Below are 20,379 nucleotides of genomic sequence, written 5' to 3' on the forward strand. Positions count from 1 at the left end.
TTTATATCACGATATGGATATATATCACGATATGGTATTTTTGAAGTAAATTAAAATAATAAATGGCTTAAAATAACCATACTTCACATTTGATCCGTTTTATCTTGAATTTCCATGCTTACAAAGGAGTAAGTAGCGAACAATCTGTCATTAACTGCGCCATGATTCCTGCCTTCCTCACCTCAAATTACGTGAGGGTTATGTTACCTGAAAGCATATTGGCTGGTGAAGTTTCTTCTTCTGGGAATAGTTAAATGTCTTACAGCTAAGCACTCTGCTGCAGGGCCCCGTTGTGGCGCAACTGCAGTTAACCCCTGCATGGTATTATTATATTATAGTATTATCACATGGTATTATTATATTATAGTATTATCACATGGTATTATTATATTATAGTATTATCACATGGTATAATTATATTATAGTATTATCACATGGTAGAATTATATTATAGTATTATCACATGTTATTATTATATTATAGTATCATCACATGGTATTATTATATTATTATCACATGGTATTATTATATTATAGTATGATTACATGGTATTATTATAGTATTATCACATGGTATTATTATATTATCGTATTATCACATGGTATTATTACATTATAGTATCATCACATGGTATTATTATATTATAGTATTATCACATGGTATTATTATCACATGGTATTATTATATTATAGTATTATTACATGGTATTATTATAGTATTATCACATGGTATTATTATATTATAGTATTATCACATGGTATTATTATATTATGGTATTATTACATGGTATTATTATAGCATTATCACATGGTATTATTATATTATAGTATTATTACATGGTATTATTATAGTATTATCACATGTTATTATTATATTATAGAATTATCACATGATATTATTATAATATAGTATTATTGCATGGTATTATTATATTATTATCACATGGTATTATTATATTATACTATTATTACATGGTATTATTATAGCATTATCACATGGTATTATTATATTATAGTATTATTACAGGGTATTATTATAGCATTATCATATTGTATTATTATATTATAGTATTATTATTACGTGGTATTATTATAGTATTATCACATGGTATTATTATATTATAGTATTATCACATGGTATTATTATATTATAGTATTATTGCATGGTATTATTACATTATTATCACATAGTATTATTATATTATAGTATTATTACATGGTATTATTATATTATGGTATTGTTACATAGTATTATTAGATTATTATCACGTGGTATTATTATATTATAATATTATTACATGGTATTATTATATTATAGTATTATTACATGGTATTATGGCATACCCACTGAGGTTTTAAAGAACTGTGACCTCGATGACATCATGCTGGAGTTTTCCAACATAGCGCTACTGCAAAACAAACTGCCTGAAGTATGTTCTCTCTCCAAAATCATCCCAGTGCCTAAATCAGGAGACCTCAGAAAGCCAGACAACTACCGGGGCATCAACCTGACATGTATCACGGCAAAAATATACAATCGCATGATACTAAACAGGATCAGGTGCGCCATCGACCCTCACCTGAGGGAGAACAAAAATGGCTTTCGCGAGATGAGAACCACCACAGCCCAGATCCTGTCACTAAGGAGAATGATCGAGGAAGTGAAGATGGATAACCTGACAGCTGTACTGTGCTTTATCGACTTCAAAAAGGCATTTGATTCGATCCACAGAGGCACGATGGTGAAGATCCTTAAGGCCTATGGTGTTCCTCCCAACCTACTCCGGGCTATTGAGACCATGTACGCAGGATCAAGGTCCAAGGTGGTTACCCCAGATGGCAACACTGAGGAGTTTGATATCCTGGCTGGAGTAATGCAAGGGGACTCACTAGCCCCCTTCCTCTTCATCATTGTCCTGGATTACGCGCCATTATTGGGCGGGAGCAGGACCTCGGCTTCACCCTAACCCCAAGGAGGTCAAAGCGACACCCTGCAGTTGTCCTGACAGACCTGGACTACGCGGATGACATCAGCCTGCTCTCCAACAACGTGGAGCAAGCACCGGAACTCCTGAACAGAGTGGAGCTGGAGTGTGCCAAGGTTGGCCTTAGGCTAAATGCCAAGAAAACAAAGGTCATCACCTGCAACATCTCACCGGAGCATCAACCGCTGACAACTGGTGGCACTGTGCTGAAGGAAGTCGAGGACTTCAAGTATCTGGGCTCATGGGTCAACTCAACCGAGCAGGACCTAAAGGTGAGGAAGGCACTCGCATGGAGGGCCCTGAACGGCATGACCTGTGTATGGAACTCCAACCTCCCCCGTCAAATCAAACTCGGCCTCTTCTATGCAACGGTAGTCTGTTCTCCTCTACGGCGGCGAATGCTGGTCCCTGAAGCCAACCTTGCAGAAGTCTTTAGACGGGTGCTACACCAGAATGCTGTGTGCAGTACTTAACATCAGCAAGAGTACACATGTTACCAACAGGATCCTGAATGAAGGAATACCAAGGGTGAGTGAGAAAGTAGCTGCCAGGAGAATGAGACTGGCGGGACACTGCCAAAGACACCAAGAGCTGCCAGCCAGCACATTGGTACTGTTTGAACCAACCCATGGGCATCGTTCTCGAGGACGTCCTAGACTCACATTCGTGGATGTACTCAAGAAGGATGCAGGAGTGCAAAGTACCAATGAACCGGCCAGATGTATGGAGAATCGGGATGACTGGAAGCAACGATGGAGGGCTCGTCTAAGGACGACCTAGAGAGATAGTATTATTACATGGTATTCTTATATTATAGTATTATTACATGGTATTATTATATTATAGTATTATCACATGGTATTATTATATTATAGTATTATTACATGGTATTATTATATTATCGTATTATTACATGGTAATATTATAAGATAGTATTATCACATGGTATTATTATTTTTATTTTTTATTTTTTTTTAAACGATTTATGATGACTATATGATCTGTAAGGTGACCTTGGGTGTCTTGAAAGGCGCCTCTAAATTAAATGTATTATTATTATTATTATTATATTATAGTATTATTACATGGTATTATTATAGCATTATCACATGGTATTATTATATTATAGTATTATTACATGGTATTATTATAGCATTATCACATGGTATTATTATATTATAGTATTATTACATGGAATTATTATAGTATTATCACATGGTAATATTATATTATAGTATTATTACATGGTATTATTATATTATAGTATTATCACATGGTATTATTATATTATTATTATGATATTATTATAATATAGTATTATTGCATGGTATTATTATATTATTATCACATGGTATTATTATATCATCATCATCATCATCATCACATTTCCCTCTTGGCGCATTTAATGGCCTTGGGGCGCTCATGCTAGCACTCTGTCTAGCACTCGCTGAAGTTCGCTTTTATTCATCATCGTCCTCCTAATCTGTTGGGCGTCTATCCCCAGAGTCCTTTCTGTCTTATTCCAAACTGTCTTGGACGCTCTGCGATCGAAGAGCACCTGTTTTTGCAATGCCGAGTTATCCATGCGGCAGACATGGCCCATATACTTCACTTGTTGGGTGAAACAGAAGTCACGTATTGGACGCGTCTTGGTAATTTGACGCAATCTTTCGTTCGATAACTTGAAGCTCCAGTCCAGAGATGTTTCATCGTGATTTTGGGAGTCTGTTTCTGTTGATCGTCGACTGTGACTAGGTGCATTCTTCCTCTGAAATCCCCCTATCACCATCTTCCTGAGGAAACCATGCCAGATGACTTCAACTTTTTTCAGTTCACCTTCCAAAAGATGCCATGCTTGTATACTATACAAAAGACGCGATCGTATGCACATTGTTAGAAATCGTATCCGAGTGTCCAGTTGTATTCGCTTGTCCATGAGGATGTGTTTGAGTTCATTCCATTTCTCGAAGGCGGAGCTCATTCTTCCGTGAAGGAAGGAACTGGTGTTATCTGAATTTGTGATAGTATATCCGAGGTATTTAAATTTCCTGACATTCTTGATCTTCTTATCTCCCACAGACACTATGCTTTCCTTTTCCATCAAAGCTACATCAGCATTAAACACCATTGTCTCGGTCTTGTCATAGGACATCTGTAGCCCAAAGCGCTTGAACGTTTTATCATAGATGGTCAATATCTGCTGCAGTTCATCAACAGAATTTGCAAATATACCCTGGTCATCGGCATACAGTAGCTCAGTGATGTTGCTGTTTCCATGGGCTGGTGCTTTGCTCCGCAGCTCCCTTGGTGATACTTCATTTGGAATGTTATACTCTATATGGAAGCCTGTTTCCGGGATAGTTGTTTGTACTTCTTTCCGTGCAGCTCTTACCACAAAGTCCATATAGATGTTAAATAATGGCGGGGACTCAAGGGCCCCTTGACGACATCCAACAACAGTTTCAAAGAAATCCTTTCCACCTTTAATACATGCCTTTGTGCCTGTGTAGAGGGCTCGGAGTATAGCTGTTAGTTTAGGACATCTTAAACGGATGTCAAGGCAGCGAAATAAAGCATCTCGTGGAATCCAGTCGTACGCAGCTTTGAGGTCTATAAACGCCACAAACACGGGAGCTTTTGATTTCTTTGAGAGTTCAAGAATACGTCGTAGAATAAATATGGCGTCAGAGGTTGATCTGTTGGCCCGAAATCCATATTGCGTTGGTAGAAGGATTTTCTCGTATGTCTCCCTGATCCTATTAATGACGACACCAGATATCACCTTTGACAGAGTCGCAGTTATGCTTAATCCTCTGTAGTTTTCAGGTAACGATCTCAGCCCTCTCTTGTATAAACAAGTTATGGATGCTTCCAACCATTTCTTAGGGACCATTAAACACGACCAAATCTTACGCAGTAGAAGTGTGATGTACTTAAACAATGATTCTGATGTTGTGTATTTCAGTTGTTCAGAGTGTATATTGTCGGTCCCTTGGCACCTGCCATTCTTCAATTTTGCTATATTAGCCTTGATTTCTGAGCAGTCTGGCGGGCTGTCGTTGATGACAGGAAGGCCATCAGGTGGTAGCAGATGAGGATAATCATCAGGCTGTTCTAGTTCCGGCTGTGGGTTGTAAGAGCGGGCTCCAAAGTGTTCAGAGAAGTGTCCCTCCAATTTTTTGGTCGGTATCATCGGTCTTTTCACTCGTGATAGTGATGTATATCTTTTCATTAGCCTAAACTCCTCCTCTGTGTCACGCTGTTCACTAGCATAATTAAGTTGATTAGCCTTGGATGTAAAATAGTCATTTTTCAGCTTGGTGCGAGCTTTCCTGACATCGTAAGACAATGCCTTCTTCTTCACTGGATCTTTCTCTTTATGGTATTGCTTCAACAGATCCTGGTACTCTTTATTCGCCCATGGTTTTATCAGCTCATTTCTTGCCCTCATTGGAATGGTTTCTGTTGACGCCTGTTGTATTACACTTGTTAGCAGTTCTTCAGCTTCGTCAGGCGTCTGAGGACTTTGATTAGGCAGTAGCATAGAGTCAAGTGCGCCACTATACAAGTCCTGTATGGATGGATCATCTCTCAATCGGCGCAGATCAGGATGTTTTTTATCCGGCTGTGTTTTGCGAGAGGTCTTCTTTAATGTTTTCCTCGTACGGAACAATGCGTCCATTACTACAATGCAATGATCTGACTCAAATGGCAGACTTTGCATGGGGTATGATCTGCAGTTGGTAGTTGCATGTTTCACATACCATTCATTAGCAATGATGTAGTCCAGCCTGCGTTTATAACCAAGATTTGAATGAAAGGACCATCTGTGCTCATCAGTTCTTGTCGGGAACATGGTATTCAGGATAGATAGCGAGTTCTCTTCTGCTATTTCAATGAGCTTGGTTCCATTGAAGCTCGTTGGATTCTCATCATGATGAGGCCCAATGCTTTTCCAGTTCTCGGGTTCACAGTCATAGCCAATAGTTGCATTAAAGTCTCCAGCAACAATAATCTTAAAGGAAGGATGGGTTTTCTTCATATCTTGTATTGCTTTGTTAAGCCTGCGATAGAAGTTTTCCTTTGTACTGGTGGCATGATCTTCAGTGGGACAATAGCAACTATAGATTGCAAGTTTTATTCCATGGACTTTTACTCTTACTATCGTGAGTCTTCCTACGATGATATGCTGGATGTCTAGCAACATGACATGTGGCGCTAGGACGACAGCAACACCAGCTTGTGCAGTCTTCATGCCATTATACACAAGGTTCCATCCCTTTAATATGTCGTCATCAAAACTTATTTCACCCTCTCCTCTCTGTCGTACTTCCTGCATACAAGTTATGTCATGCCCTAACCGTTTGCAGTGTGTGACACAATCAGCCAATTTGCTTTCGCACCTGCACGTTCTAACATTGATCGTACCAAGACGAAATTTGTGATACTTCTGTTCCATATTGTAACTATAAATACGATATAAATATTAAATATTAAATACTACAATGATAAAGCTATCTAAATTCTCATTCCAGACTCAATCTATTCATATATACATATACATGTATCTAGCGAGGTATGGAAGTTAGACAGGCAGTTAGACTGAGAGTTGTCATAAAGCAAACTTTTAGTTATAGTATTATTACATGGTATTATTATACTATTATCACATGGTATTATTATAGCATTATCACATGGTATTATTATATTATAGTATTATTACATGGTATTATTATAGTATTATCACATGGTATTATTATATTATAGTATTATTACATGGTATTATTATAGCATTATCACATGGTATTATTATATTATAGTATTATTACATGGTATTATTGTATTATAGTATTATCACATGGTATTATTATATTATTATTATGATATTATTATAATATAGTATTATTGCATGGTATTATTATATTATTATCACATGGTATTATTATATTATACTATTATGACATGGTATTATTATAGCATTATCACATGGTATTATTATATTATAGTATTATTACATGGTATTATTACAGCATTATCACATTGTATTATTATATTATAGTATTATTGCCTGGTATTATTATATTATTATCACATGGTATTATTATATTATAGTATTATTACAAGGTATTATTATATTATGGTATTGTTACATGGTATTATTATATTATTATCACGTGGTATTATTATATTATAGTATTATTACATGGTATTATTATGTTATAGTATTATTACATGGTATTATTATAGTATTATCACATGGTATTATTATATTATAGTATTATCACATGGTATTATTATATTATAGTATTATTACATGGTATTATTATAATATTATAACATGGAATTATTAAATTATGGTATTATTACATGGTATTATTATAGTATTATCACATGGTATTATTATATTATAGTATCATCACATCGTATTATTATATAATAGTATTATTACATGGTATTATTATGTTATAGTATTATCACATTGTATTATTATATTATAGTATTATTACATGGTATTATTATAGCATTATCACATGGTATTATTATATTATAGTATTATTACATGGTATTATTTTAGTGTTATCACATGGTATTATTATATTATGGTATTATTACATGGTATTATTATATTATAGTATTATCACATGGTATTATTATATTATAGTATTATCACATGGTATTATTATATTATAGTATTATTATTATTATAGTATTATCACATGCTATTATTATATTATACTATTATTACATTATATTATTATAACATGGCATTATTATATTATAGTATTTTACATGGTATTATATTATGGTATTATTACATGGTATTATTATAGTATTATCACAAGCTATTATTATATTATAGTATTATTACACGGTATTATTATATTATATATCGGCCTATATATTACGCATATTCTGTAAGGCAGACTTTACAGATGGCTCAGTGATCTCTGTGTGTGTGTGTGTGTGTGTGTGTGTGTGTGTGTGTGTGTGTGTGTGTGTGTGTGTGTGTGTGCGTTGCAAACTATTTTTCCATTGTCTCTCCGTGAGTCAAACCGGTTCTTTAAGTCTGACAGTCTGTCGCAGCCAGCAGCCCTTCTTCCTCCACTTTGAAAACCTTTCACCAATTAACTTGTTTGAAGAACACTTTATTTAGTAGTACTCATGGATTGCCTCTTGTCCAATCAAATAACTTCAGATGTTGTACAAAGCAGTCTTTTTGTGTGAGCTGAGCTCCATGTCAGGACATGCAATAAGCATATCCAATGACAATGTCAACAACACCGTTTAGTGATGACATCACTAAACTGTGTTCAATTCAATTCAATTCATACTTTATTGTCATTGTGCAAACTTGTACAATGAAATTGGGGGTGGTGCTCACTACCCATAGTGCAAAATAAAACAGTGCAAAAATACAAACACAAACAACAGCAATAGGCACAATAAATATAAATATGCAGTCATAACATATAAGTGTCTTTTTTTTAAATAAATAAATATGGTAGAGGATTTCACATGTCCATTGGGGGGGGGGGGGGGGGGGGGGGGGGGGTCAGGCGTTAAGTAGACGAATTGCCCAGGGGTAGAAGGTATTCCTCAGCCTGTTTGTCCGGCTCCCAAGGGACCTGTATCTCCTACCCGAAGGGAGGAGTTGGAAGAAGCCATGGCCGGGGTGTGATGGGTCACTCATAATTCTTTTTGCCCTATTCAGCCCCCGGGAGGTGGCAATGTTCTCCAGGGAGGGCAGGGGGCAGCCGATGATTTTTCCTGCCGTCTTAATAACCCCCTGCAGGGTTTTCCTGTCTTTGGCTGTGCAGTTTGCGTACCACACCGTAATGCCATACACCAGTACACTTTCAACAGCAGAGTGGTAAAAGGTCTGCAGCAGCTTTGTCCCCACCTGGCATTTCCTCAGCAGTCTTAGAAAAAATAGCCTCTGCTGAGCTTTTCCGACCACCGCAACCGTGTTGGTGTGCCAGGTTAGGTCCTTACTGACCTGCATCCCCAGAAACTTGAAGGAGGAGACCTTCTCCACGCAGACCCCGTCTATCTGGAGTGGGGTGAGGTCACCTCTCGTCGCGCTCCAGTCAAATATCATCTCCTTGGTTTTGCTGGCGTTCAGCAAAAGGTTATTAGCTGAACACCAGGCTGTGAGCCTCTGGACTTCCTCCCTGTATGCTGTCTCGTCACCGTTGGAGATGAGACCCATCACTGTAGTGTCATCCGCAAATTTGACGATGACATTGGAGTGATGGGCGGGGACGCAGTCATGCGTGTAAAGAGAATACAGGAAGGGGCTCAGCACACAGCCCTGAGGGGAGCCCGTGCTGAGTGTCAGGGTGGAAGATGTTTGTGTCCCCATCCTCACTGTCTGTGGACGGTCCGTCAGGAAGCTGTAAATCCATTTACAGGTTGGGGCAGGGAAATCCAGGTCAGTCAGCTTCCTGATGAGAATGTTCGGCAAGATTGTGTTAAACGCCGAACTAAAGTCAACAAAAAGCATCCTGACATAATTCCCCTGTTTTTCCAGGTGACTTGCTGCAGTGTGGTGGACAGTGGCGATTGCATCAGCTGTCGACCTGTTTGCTTTATAAGCAAACTGATGCTGGTCAAAGTTTTGAGGGATGCAGGACTTAAGGTGGGGGAGGACGAGCTTCTCGAAGCACTTCATGACGACAGATGTTAGTGCCACTGGTCTATAGTCATTTAGGCTGCCTATGGTGGATTTCTTTGGAACTGGGACAATGGTGGCTGCTTTGAGGCAGGGTGGGACCATAGCCTGTTCCAGAGAGGTGTTGAATATCTTTGTTAGGACCCCTGACAGTTGGTCCGCGCAGGCCTTCAGTACTTTTCCCAGTACTCCGTCTGGTCCTGCTGCCTTGTGTGGGTTTACGGCCTTCAGGACTCTTCTCACCTGATGTTCCTGCAGCTCAAGCTGGTGGGTGCTCAGGGGCTGGGAGGACAGAGGAGGAGGAGGAGCAGGAGCAAGGTGGGGTTTTTGAACTTCAAAACGGGTGAAAAAGTTATTCAGTTCTTCCACCAGCGAAGTGTTGGCAGTTACTGCATCCGAAGGGGTGCCCTTGTAGTTCGTCAGGTGTTGTAGACCCTGCCACACTTTCCTCGGGTTGTTGTCAGCCAGATGGTTCTCCACCTTCCTCTTGTAGTCCACTTTGGCTGCTTTGATCCCTCTCCTCAGGTTTGCTCTTGCCATCCTGTACTGGTCCTGGTCGCCAGCCTTGAAGGCTAAGTCTCGGGCTTTCAGCAGTGTCCTCACCTCAGCTGTCATCCATGGTTTCAGATTATTGAAAACTGTGATTTGTTTGTTCACTGTAACATTGTCCGTGCAGGTCTTAATATAAAACAAAACAGACTCAGTGCGGTCATTTAGCTCCAGTTGATCAAAAACAGCCCATTCGGTGTGGTAAAAGCAGTCCTGTAGCTGGCTGAGTGCTCCCTCGGGCCAGATTTGTACAATTCTTTTGGCTGGTTTTATTCTCCTCCTGAGGGGTATGTAAGCTGGGACACTGAGCAGGGAAATATGATCCGACCTGCCCAGGTGGGGGAGGGGTATTGTCCTGTATGCTTTCTTAAGATTTGAGTAAAGCCGATCTAATGTGTTTTTACCTCTGGTGGGACCCTGGACATACTGCACAAACTTGGGAAGCACACTCTTTAGACAGGCCTGATTAAAATCCCCAGCAACAATAAAAGCTCCCTCAGGATGAGCCTTCTGTTGTCTGCTTATCAATTCGTGGAGCTGGGAGACAGCCGTGCTGACGTTGGCATCCGGGGGGACATATACAGCAGTAACTAGTACCACTGTTAGTTCTCTTGGAAGATAAAACGGTCTGCACAGAACAGTCATTGTCTCCAGTTCGGGAGAGCAGTGGGTGTTTATAACTCTGCTGTCCATACACCAGCCTTGATGAATGTAAATACACAAACCTCCTCCCTTTTTCTTAAGAGAGCTGCTGGTTCTGTCAAAGCGGTGCATGGTGCGACTAGTCAGCTGTACTGCTGCGTCCGGAACGAAAGAGTGAAGCCAAGTTTCCGTGATTATCGTCACGCAACAGTCCCGAGTGTGCCGATTCTCCGCCATCAATAACTCCAATTCGTCTGTTTTGTTGACCATGGATCTGGCGTTGCTCAAGAAGATGCTCGGCAGAGCCGGTCTCAAGGGCTGTTTCCTCAGCCTAACTAGTAGACCCGCTCTGCATCCCCGTTTCTGCTTCCGTTCCCTACGCCGTCTGCGTCGCCTCCCAGGCCCGACAACAGTCCAGGCAGAGCACGGTGGTCTGGCTATGTCTGGCGGTATGTTGTGAGACTGCTGAAAATCCGGTGTATTGTCGATTTGACACGCAAATCCGATGTTCATCAAATCTGCACTGGTATATGTAAAACACTGAGGTAGAGAGCTCCGAGCCGCAGCGTCCGTGCGCTCCGCCATCGCCATGACTACCAAAATACTAAAAAGATACAAAATAGTAAATAGAGAAAAAGTCCGGTGTAATGTCGATTTGACGCAAATATAATGTTCATCAACTCTGCACAGGTGTATGCAAGTCTTAACCCACTCACACATGTTATTTCACACACACAAAAGCCACACATTCAACAATAATAATAATAATAATAAAAAAAAAGCACTGGGGTAGAGAGCTCCGAGTCGCAGCGTCCGTGCGCGCAGCCATGGCAAATGGTTGTTCCTCGCCTCGGTGACATGCAGTACTGTACTGATAGCATACCCAGGCTATTATTACACATTGGTATTAATATCTGTATTCTGACTATATTAAGGCAGCCTTTACAGTTGGCTCAGTGATCTGTGCGTGTGTGTGTGTGTGTGTGTGTGTGTGTGTGTGTGTGTGTGTGTGTGTGTGTGTTTTGAGAGTGGATAAGTGTATGAATGCATGTAACTGTATTTGTTCAGGAGGAGGCGCTGTTGCGCCAAATATGTCCTGGAGCCGCGTGTGACTGATGACACCACTACCTTATAAGGGGGATGTTACCCTCCTCTCTCTCTGTACCTGGGCCCCGTTTCCCGAAAGCATCTTTAGCCTAAGTGGATCGCAGAGTGGGTCGTACGACCATCGTACAGTTTTCACACCGTTTCCCGAAAGCATCTTTGGTAACGAACGTCTTGAAAACGCTCGTAGCTAACGAGTGCTCCAGGGTAGGCCTACTCGTAGGACGCTAAGAGCCTCGTTAGCCTACTATAGCCTCAGTGGCGTAACCAGCGGACATTCCTAGTATTGGATGCGTTTTATTATAACACATTGGTAATGGTGTATCACGTGCGTCTGAGCCTAATGTGGGCCATTATGTTCTTAGTTTGAGAGACAGTCCAGGAAATGTTTGAGCAGGCAGGGCACTTAAAATGTGTGAGAGAAAGTGGGGGGGATTTGTGCAGACTGACATAGGCTACTCATAAAACGTAGCCTAAAATATTGTAAAAATAAAATAAAATAAGAAAATAATAAAAATATTAATTATAAAAATATTTAAAAAAAAATGCAAAGGAGCAGGCAAAAGGCTGGGATATGGTGGGGATTGGTCACGTTGACGGGAATGTTTAGTGACATGTGGGAGGTTGGAGGGGGTTAAAAAAAAGTCTCAATCACTTTTCGACGTGCATGAAAACCAGCCACGTAGTCATGAGGGAGGCCGTCCTCACACCGATCTTCCTCGTCGTCATCGTCCTCAATGTCCTCCGGTTCAACCAAAGCTACCCCCTTAGCTGCAATGTTGTGCAACATAGCTGTCACACATATCACAGCGCATGACTTGGCCGGCGAAAACTGGAGCCCTCCGCTGGACTTGTGAAGGCATCGAAAGCGCAACTTCCACCTCCCGATCGTGCGCTCAGGATTAGGACTGCATATATATGTCGGCCTAGGCTTAATCAATTGTGTTTTAATATCTTTAGCATTCATATTATTGCAATCTATTCTTTTCGTAGGCTACTCTGCGGTTGGCCTTGATGGGGAGATATTTTAACCCTTTTTAACCCCATTTTCCTCCGACATTCCTGCGTCTCCCCCTGCGTCATTGACCGTTTCATTGCACGACATTTCGTGGGGTTGGTCAGTCTTGCGTGCTGAACGTAGGGACGAAATTTGACGTGAAAGCCTTGCGTGGTTTTCGAGGAAATCGCTGTGTTTCAATCGTCCCGTGTTTCAATCGACCCGGCTCTCCCCTACAATCCTACGATTGTCGTGAGTGCAGCGAATGCGCGTTCACGTTAAGAGGAGTTTCGGGAATTGCTCCTAAGAAATTATCGATGGTTCGAAAGATCCCTCTTTCGAACCATCTTACGAGCGAAGATCCATCGATATCGGGAAACGGGGCCCTGACTCTCACGGAGAGCAGCATGTTGTGCACAGTTCTTCAATAAACATTGTCACGCGATTGATGATTTAATAGATAAACGTCTGAACGTCTGTTCATCTCTTAGAATTATTATTCCGCTGTGCAAGGTATGCAGAAGGAATAAGCCTAGCAGCATGTTGTGCACAGTTCTTCAATAAACATTGTCACGCGATTGATGATTTAATAGATAAACGTCTGAACGTCTGTTCATCTCTTAGAATTATTATTCCGCTGTGCAAGGTATAACACTGTGTGTGTGGATGTGTGTGTGTGTGTGTGTATCTGGGGGGATGTGTGTGTGTGTGTGTGTGTGTGTGTGTGTGTGTGTGTGTGTGTGTGTGTGTGTGTGTGCGCGCGCGCGCTTTGTAGCTTTCGGTTTCCCAGAAAACACGTGACCCGTCACCCGCGCTGGAAGGCGGCTCTTCCTCTCTCTGCGAGTCAAACCGTTTCAGCTCGGTCACTTACTTCCTCATCTAAAACTTCCTCATCTAAAACATCTAAAGCAGCGAGGAGACTTTCTTTCTCCGCTTTGAAAAGCTTTCACCTGATTACCTTGTTTTATGAACACTTTAATCTCCGTTTCTTCCCTTACATTTATTCTTGTATAACTTTATACCGTATGGGACGCATTTTAATTAGATAAGGTAAGAAAAGATAAAAGACAGTTTACTACCGTTTATATCGTCTTTAGGTTACTGGTATACAATAATGAGTTTACTGTAGAGAATACAACGTTAGTTCACGTTTGACTGCTTTTCTGACCCGTGTGATGAACTAAACACTGCGTTCAATTATATTTATGTGATATGTGTTCGACTGTTGCTGGACTGTACCACTTTCACAGGGGTGTTCCTGTGGGTCTAACCACAGCTTGGGCCATAGAGGGAAAGAAAGAGACTCGTTGGTCATAAGAGGATAACCTATCGATGTGTTGAGCTTCACCAGTTGATTTATGGAATCTGTGGTTCAGTGAAGTGACAGAATTCAGACTTTGTTCCTGTAGAGAAATTATTAAAACGTTCTTTACTTTTTAAATTTTACAATAATGCATTTTTTCAGTCTTTTGTATATATTTTTCGTGTTAAGCACAGTTACATTCTCCAAGGTGTTTAATTCTAATCTCTCAGTTCTCATCTGCTGTACACATCTTGTACACGTCTATGACGTCCATAATGCTTTAGTGTGACGCAGTCAGTCACAATGATCTCTCAATAAACAGCTAAAGTTCAGGAGGCAAATGAAGTGATGGATGAGTTGTGTTTGTGTCCAGGTCTCCAGTCTACTATGGATGAGGAGATAGAGGAGGAGGGTCCTACCTCTAAGACCACTCTGTCTGGGGAACATGGCCGCCAGAGCAAAGCTAAGAGGTAAGAAGAGGATCTCTCTGTGTTTGACTGTTGTCCATCTCAGAGCTCAGCAGTGATACATCATGACTCCATCATTAGTCTGAGTAACAGCTGTGTGTGTGTTGAAGGCCAGAGCAGCAGGAGAGAGCAGACTCCCCTGGACCCAGCTGTGTCTCCATGAAGAGTGACCATGGACCTATGGACCTACCTCCTGAATTTAAAGATGGACGGCCCTCCAGAGAGGAGAGGTAGGAGTTTCAAACAGACTGGAGTGGCTCAAAACGTATACAACTTTTTCTGATAATAAGAGTGCATGTGTTGAACGCCAGAGCAGCAGCAGAGGGCAGACTCCCCTGGACCCAGCAATCGTATGAATGAAATTAATATTAAGACGACTTGTAGCAGACTTTACAGGTTTAATGTTTCAAAGTTCAATGTCTTTCAAACTGCCCCATTTATTGAATCAGTTTGAATTTATCTTTGGAGGTGAAGTGATTTGTTGAAACAAATTATCTGTGAAGAACAACACAGGTCTGTGTAGAAATGCAGAAACCGACGGCTCTATTTTCGTGTTGGCTAAACACATTGTGAACACTCTATGCACACAGTATGAAGGATACTTAGTTTGTTTTTATGTCAACATGTTAGTGCTTAAATGCCATAATAACTTATATAACAATAATATATATGTATCCTTAGCCCAAGTGAAGGAGTTCAAGTACCTCGGGGTCTTGTTCGCGAGTGAGGGTACTATGGAGCGTGAGATTGTCCGGAGAATCGGAGCAGCGGGGGCGGTATTGCGTTCGCTTTACCGCACCGTTGTAACGAAAAGAGAGCTGAGCCGCAAGGCAAAGCTCTCGATCTACCGGTCGATCTTCGTTCCTATCCTCACCTATGGTCATGAGGGCTGGGTGATGACCGAAAGGACGAGATCGCGGGTACAAGCGGCCGAGATGAGTTTTCTCAGAAGGGTGGCTGGCGTCTCCCTTAGGGATAGGGTGAGAAGCTCAGCCATCCGTGAGGAACTCGGATTAGAGCCGCTGCTCCTTTACTTAGAAAGGAGTCAGCTGAGGTGGTTCGGGCATCTGGTAAGGATGCCCACTGGGCGCCTTCCTTGGGAGGTGTTTCAGGCACGTCCAGTGGGGAGGAGACCTCGGGGAAGACCCAGGACTAGGTGGAGAGATTATATCTCAACACTGGCCTGGGAACGCCTCGGGATCCCCCCGTCAGAGCTGGTCAATGTGGCCCGGGAAAGGGAAGTCTGGGGCCCCCTGCTTGAGCTGCTCCCCCCGCGACCCGACCCCGGATAAGCGGTCGAAAATGAGATGATGAAATGAGATGAGATATTTGTATTTCAAAAATCATAGAAATATTATTGAAATGGAAAGTCATGAGAGAGTAGTTGGGTAGTCCCGCAATTAATGATGATGAAACGATATCCACAAATCCTAACTTCCAGATGGTTTTTGTTTTTCAGAAGGAGGCAGCAGAGAGCAGACTCCCCTGGACCCAGCTGTGTCTCCATGAAGAGTGACGGGTCTATGGGTATACCTGTTACCTTTAAAGTTGGACGGCCCTCCAGAGAGGAGAGGTAGGAGTTTCAAACAGACGATAAAAGAGGCGAGTTGGTTGTTATCAGACTACTGATACTGATATTTACAAGTCAGGGGAATAATAGTGTGTGTGTGTGTGTCTGTGTCTGTGTCTGTGTCTGTGTGTGTGTGTGTGTGTGTGTGTGTGTGTGTGTGTGTGTGTGTGTGTGTGTGTCAGGACCACTTGGCTCGAGTAGAGCTGACATAACAAAGGGAGGCCACGCTGATTATAAAGATGGAACAATTATTTATTTAAAGTGCTAAATGCAAAACCTTATCAGTAAGGGGAAGCCAAACCAAAAGTGTAGTGCATATCAGTAGATGTAATATAAAGCAAAGTGAGGTAAAGATGAGGAGCGAAGCTGCAGCCAGCCCTTCCCCGTCAGGCCATAGCAGAAGTGAGGGAGAGCGAGCCAACGGGAAAGGCGTCTTTTATCTCCAGCTCAATCAGCCCAGTCATTAGCCTGGCACGGCCAATGGAGACAGCTCCCCCTAGTGGCGATAGAAGGAACACGGACACGGAACACGGATAATCATGACACGCCAAGCAAGACAGGTAGAGGGGCACATCCAGCACGGCAAAGCTGGGCGTGACAGTGTGTGTCGGTAGAAATGTAGAAACTGACTGCTCTATTTTCTATGTTAGCTGAACACATTGTGAATAAACGCTCTATGCACAGTATGAAGGGTACTTAGTGTGTTATTATGTCAGCATGTAAGTACTTCAATAATAACTTTTTCTGCCCCCCCCCTTAAATAATAATAATAATAATATTAATAATGGATTCAATTTATATAGTGCTTTTCCCAGTGCTCAAATGTCGCTTCATAAATCATAAGAAACAAAAAAGAAGCTAAACAAAACGTACACAAAACAAAAGTTTAAAGGTGATAAACAAGGGTGAAAAGGTGTGTTTTAAGGGCAGTTTGAAAGATGAAAGCGTGTTGGCATTGCGGATGTCGTTGGGGAGGGCTTTCCAGAGGGCGGGGGCGGCTACAGCAAAGGCTCTGTCTCCCCAGGACCGGAGGTCGGTCCTGATGGGGTGCAGGAGGTTGGCATCGGCGGACCTGAGACAACGGGGAGGGGTATGGCGGTGGAGGAGGTCAGAGAGGGAGGGGGGCGCCAGGTTGTTGAGGGCTTTGAAGGTGATGAAAGGCGATTAAACCTTTGCAGCGCATCCAGAATGCGGCAGCGTGCCTCGTGTTCAACCTACCGAAGTTCTCCCATGTGACCCCCCTCTTCCAGGACCTCCACTGGCTCCCTGTAGTAGCTCGCATCCAATTTAAGACGATGGTACTGGCATACAAAGCAGTCGATGGAACTGCCCCTGCCTACCTCCAAGCATTGCTAAAGCCACACACCCCAGCTCGATCCCTCCGCTCAACTACCTCAGCTGGACGTCTGGTACCGCCATCGCTAAGAGCTAGCCAAGGCCGTTCAGCAAAGTCACAACTTTTCTCGGTTTTGGGACCTCAGTGGTGGAGCGAGCTCCCTGCCGTTCGCAGGACCGCAGAGTCGCTCACTATCTTCCGAAAAACACTCAAGACTCACCTGTTCAGAGTCCACCTTGACACTGCATAGCCACCCTCCCCCTTCTGGCCACCATTGTACACTGTATTGTATTGTGTTGTATTATAGTACTTAACTGTGTAGCAACTGCAGTAGCTGCTATCATTGCTGTAACACAGGGAATTGGTTAGCCTTGTGATTGTTGCACTTGGTTCTATGAACATCCTTTCTGTACCGACAGCGATATATTGTTGCACTTCTTATGACAAATGTACTTATTGTAAGTCGCTTTGGATAAAAGCGTCTGCTAAATGCCCTAAATGTAAATGTAAATGTAAAATGTGATGAGTAGTATTTTTAAATCAATCTGGTATTTGACGGGAAGCCAGTGGAGGTCTTGGAGGACAGGGATGTGGTCTGAGCGGTGGGTGGATGTGGTCGTACGGGCTGCAGAGTTTTGAACATATTGCAGTTTATTACAGAGGTGTAACCATGGTTTCAACATTGGGGGGGACAAATGGGGTCCGCCCCCCCCCCCCCCCCAGGCAAATATTTTGAACATGCAATAATCTGGTGCACTCTGAGAGCAAAATCTCAATACCTTGCACCTAATTTTGAAGACCTTTTTAGGGATGGATGTTTAAAACACTTTAATACTGGATGTGACCAAGCAGTCTGGGAGTGTGGAAGACTTGAAATTAGGAAAAGGATGACACACATATACTTCAGAGCTCTGTTTTCCTTTACTTTTTAAATTAAATATAACATTTTGTGCTCCTCAATATTTCAACCAATCCAGTCCTTTTTTTTCTCCACATTACATTCATTGATGTTTTGTCTTTTTTACCAAACACACACAAACAAACACCTGCACCACCACAACAAGGACACAAAATCCAGCCAGTTCCAATCCAATCCAGCTACTTCCATTACATTTTTTATTGCATAACCATCACATTTGCCAATGCTGAGTAAAACCCACCCAGGTGCATGGACCTAAATAGAAGTCACCCCAAAACTTTTGTTACGCCTGAGAAAACATAGATTTTCTGATATTTTCATCCACTTGTTTAATAAGTACATATTTCACGAGAGAGCGCACTGAGCTAATCTCATGGTGAAACCATTAGCCGTATTGAATGATGCACTGTTAAAGAATTAGACATGTCAAGGACATAACCTAAATGTTTTCTGATTAGTTATGGATTAATCTATGAATACATACATTATACAATGTTTTGTAACCTTGAATGAAACTTGACTTAATAATTATTATATTGCTATATTAGCAACTGCAACGCTGCTGTGCAGAATTGTGTGTCAACTGAAGGAGGCGAGAAAAAAAAAGAGATGAAGATGATGAAGACAGCGATTTTAGTATCGATAATGTTGCACATAAGTATCTAATCCGATATTATTTTTTTTCATTTTGATCGATTAGTATCTGAGTATAATCTTTTTTGACAACCCTACACTATATACATGTGTGTTAACAGGATTCTGCTTGAATGTCATGATTCGGTCTTAACCTTTCATATTTACTCCTCTCTTAGGCGACTCACCTATATGCCACCACTAGATTGACAAACTCTCCCTGTGCTTTCATCCTCCAAACTTTCTGTCTCTCCCGCTGGCTCACTAGCTCTACTCTGAACACAACAGAGGAAACATGGAAGGAATAATATCACAGATATCAGCAAACTATTTACCAGTAGACTACTGACACACACTATAGACATCAGTGCCACTGCCAACAGGATTCTGCTCTAATGTCACAATTCGGTTTAAACCATTAATATTTACGCTTTTATCCAAAGTAACTTACAAATTGCATTGAACATAGGAAAAGCCAAGGCTCTATTAGTTTCCAGAACTCCTCTCTTAGGCTACTCACCTCTATGTCACTACCAGATTGACCCACACTGCTTTCATCCTTTCATCCACCAAAGTGGACATGCCACAGGGAAGAAATATTATCAGATAACAAGTACTGTTCCTTTCTCAGATAGTCAACAAACCACTTTTGATCTGAATGATAATAATTCTATGGCTAGTTTTTTGTAGTCTATTAACTCTACTGTACTGTAATGCTACAACTGATAGGTTAACACTTCTCATTTTCTCACCCCTCTTTAGTTACTTTGCTTCTTTTCTGAGACGAGGAAAAACATTGCCGAATGTCTCTGCAACCCTCTTGCTTCCTCTTGATCATGACGACTGTGAAATAACACAAGCAGCACTAACATCATGAGAGACAAGTTAAAACTTCACGCAGGCTTGTTGTTACAATGTACAACATTGATAGTGTCGGAGATTAATCGAGATTTAAAACACTTAGACTAATTTAAGAGAGAGAGTGCAAAAGAAATCGAGGGGTCTGGAGCAAGAATTGACAAAAGACTTTATCGTGCAGAAAAACAACAACGACAACAGCCTGAGTGGATCTATAGAGTCACTGCCCGAACATCGGTCCCAGCTTCTCCTTTATACACGCATGCATACAAGAATTTCTTTGTCCCAGTGGGGGTTTCCGCCCACGTCAATCTTCATCAATCATCAGTCTCAGAATATTATCAA

General features: G+C 41.5%; 2 protein-coding genes across 32 annotated transcripts in view; one reads left to right on the forward strand and one right to left on the reverse strand.

Moving 5' to 3' along the window:
* Positions 1 to 20,379, reverse strand: part of LOC132460630 (NACHT, LRR and PYD domains-containing protein 3-like) — a 521,671-nt gene that overhangs the window by 303,289 nt on the left and 198,003 nt on the right. The window lies entirely within an intron of this gene.
* LOC132460633 (NACHT, LRR and PYD domains-containing protein 12-like) overlaps positions 1 to 20,379 on the forward strand; it is a 272,380-nt gene that overhangs the window by 172,034 nt on the left and 79,967 nt on the right. For 17 of the 31 annotated variants that reach the window (XR_009526396.1, XR_009526397.1, XM_060055383.1 and 14 more), the window contains 2 exons: positions 14,829 to 14,948; positions 16,178 to 16,291. Coding sequence is in view for 28 of the 31 variants with exons in the window: in XM_060055383.1 (XP_059911366.1) it covers positions 14,829 to 14,948; positions 16,178 to 16,291 (234 nt within the window). In the remaining 3 variants the exon portion in view is untranslated. Of the gene's footprint in view, positions 1 to 13,831; positions 13,999 to 14,624; positions 14,722 to 14,828; positions 14,949 to 15,049; positions 15,069 to 16,177; positions 16,292 to 20,379 lie in introns of those variants that run through there. The other 14 variants (XM_060055403.1, XM_060055408.1, XM_060055392.1 and 11 more) reach the window with 13 other exon arrangements.

Source organism: Gadus macrocephalus, chromosome 7, assembly GCF_031168955.1.
Source record: "Gadus macrocephalus chromosome 7, ASM3116895v1".
NCBI lineage: Eukaryota > Metazoa > Chordata > Actinopteri > Gadiformes > Gadidae > Gadus > Gadus macrocephalus.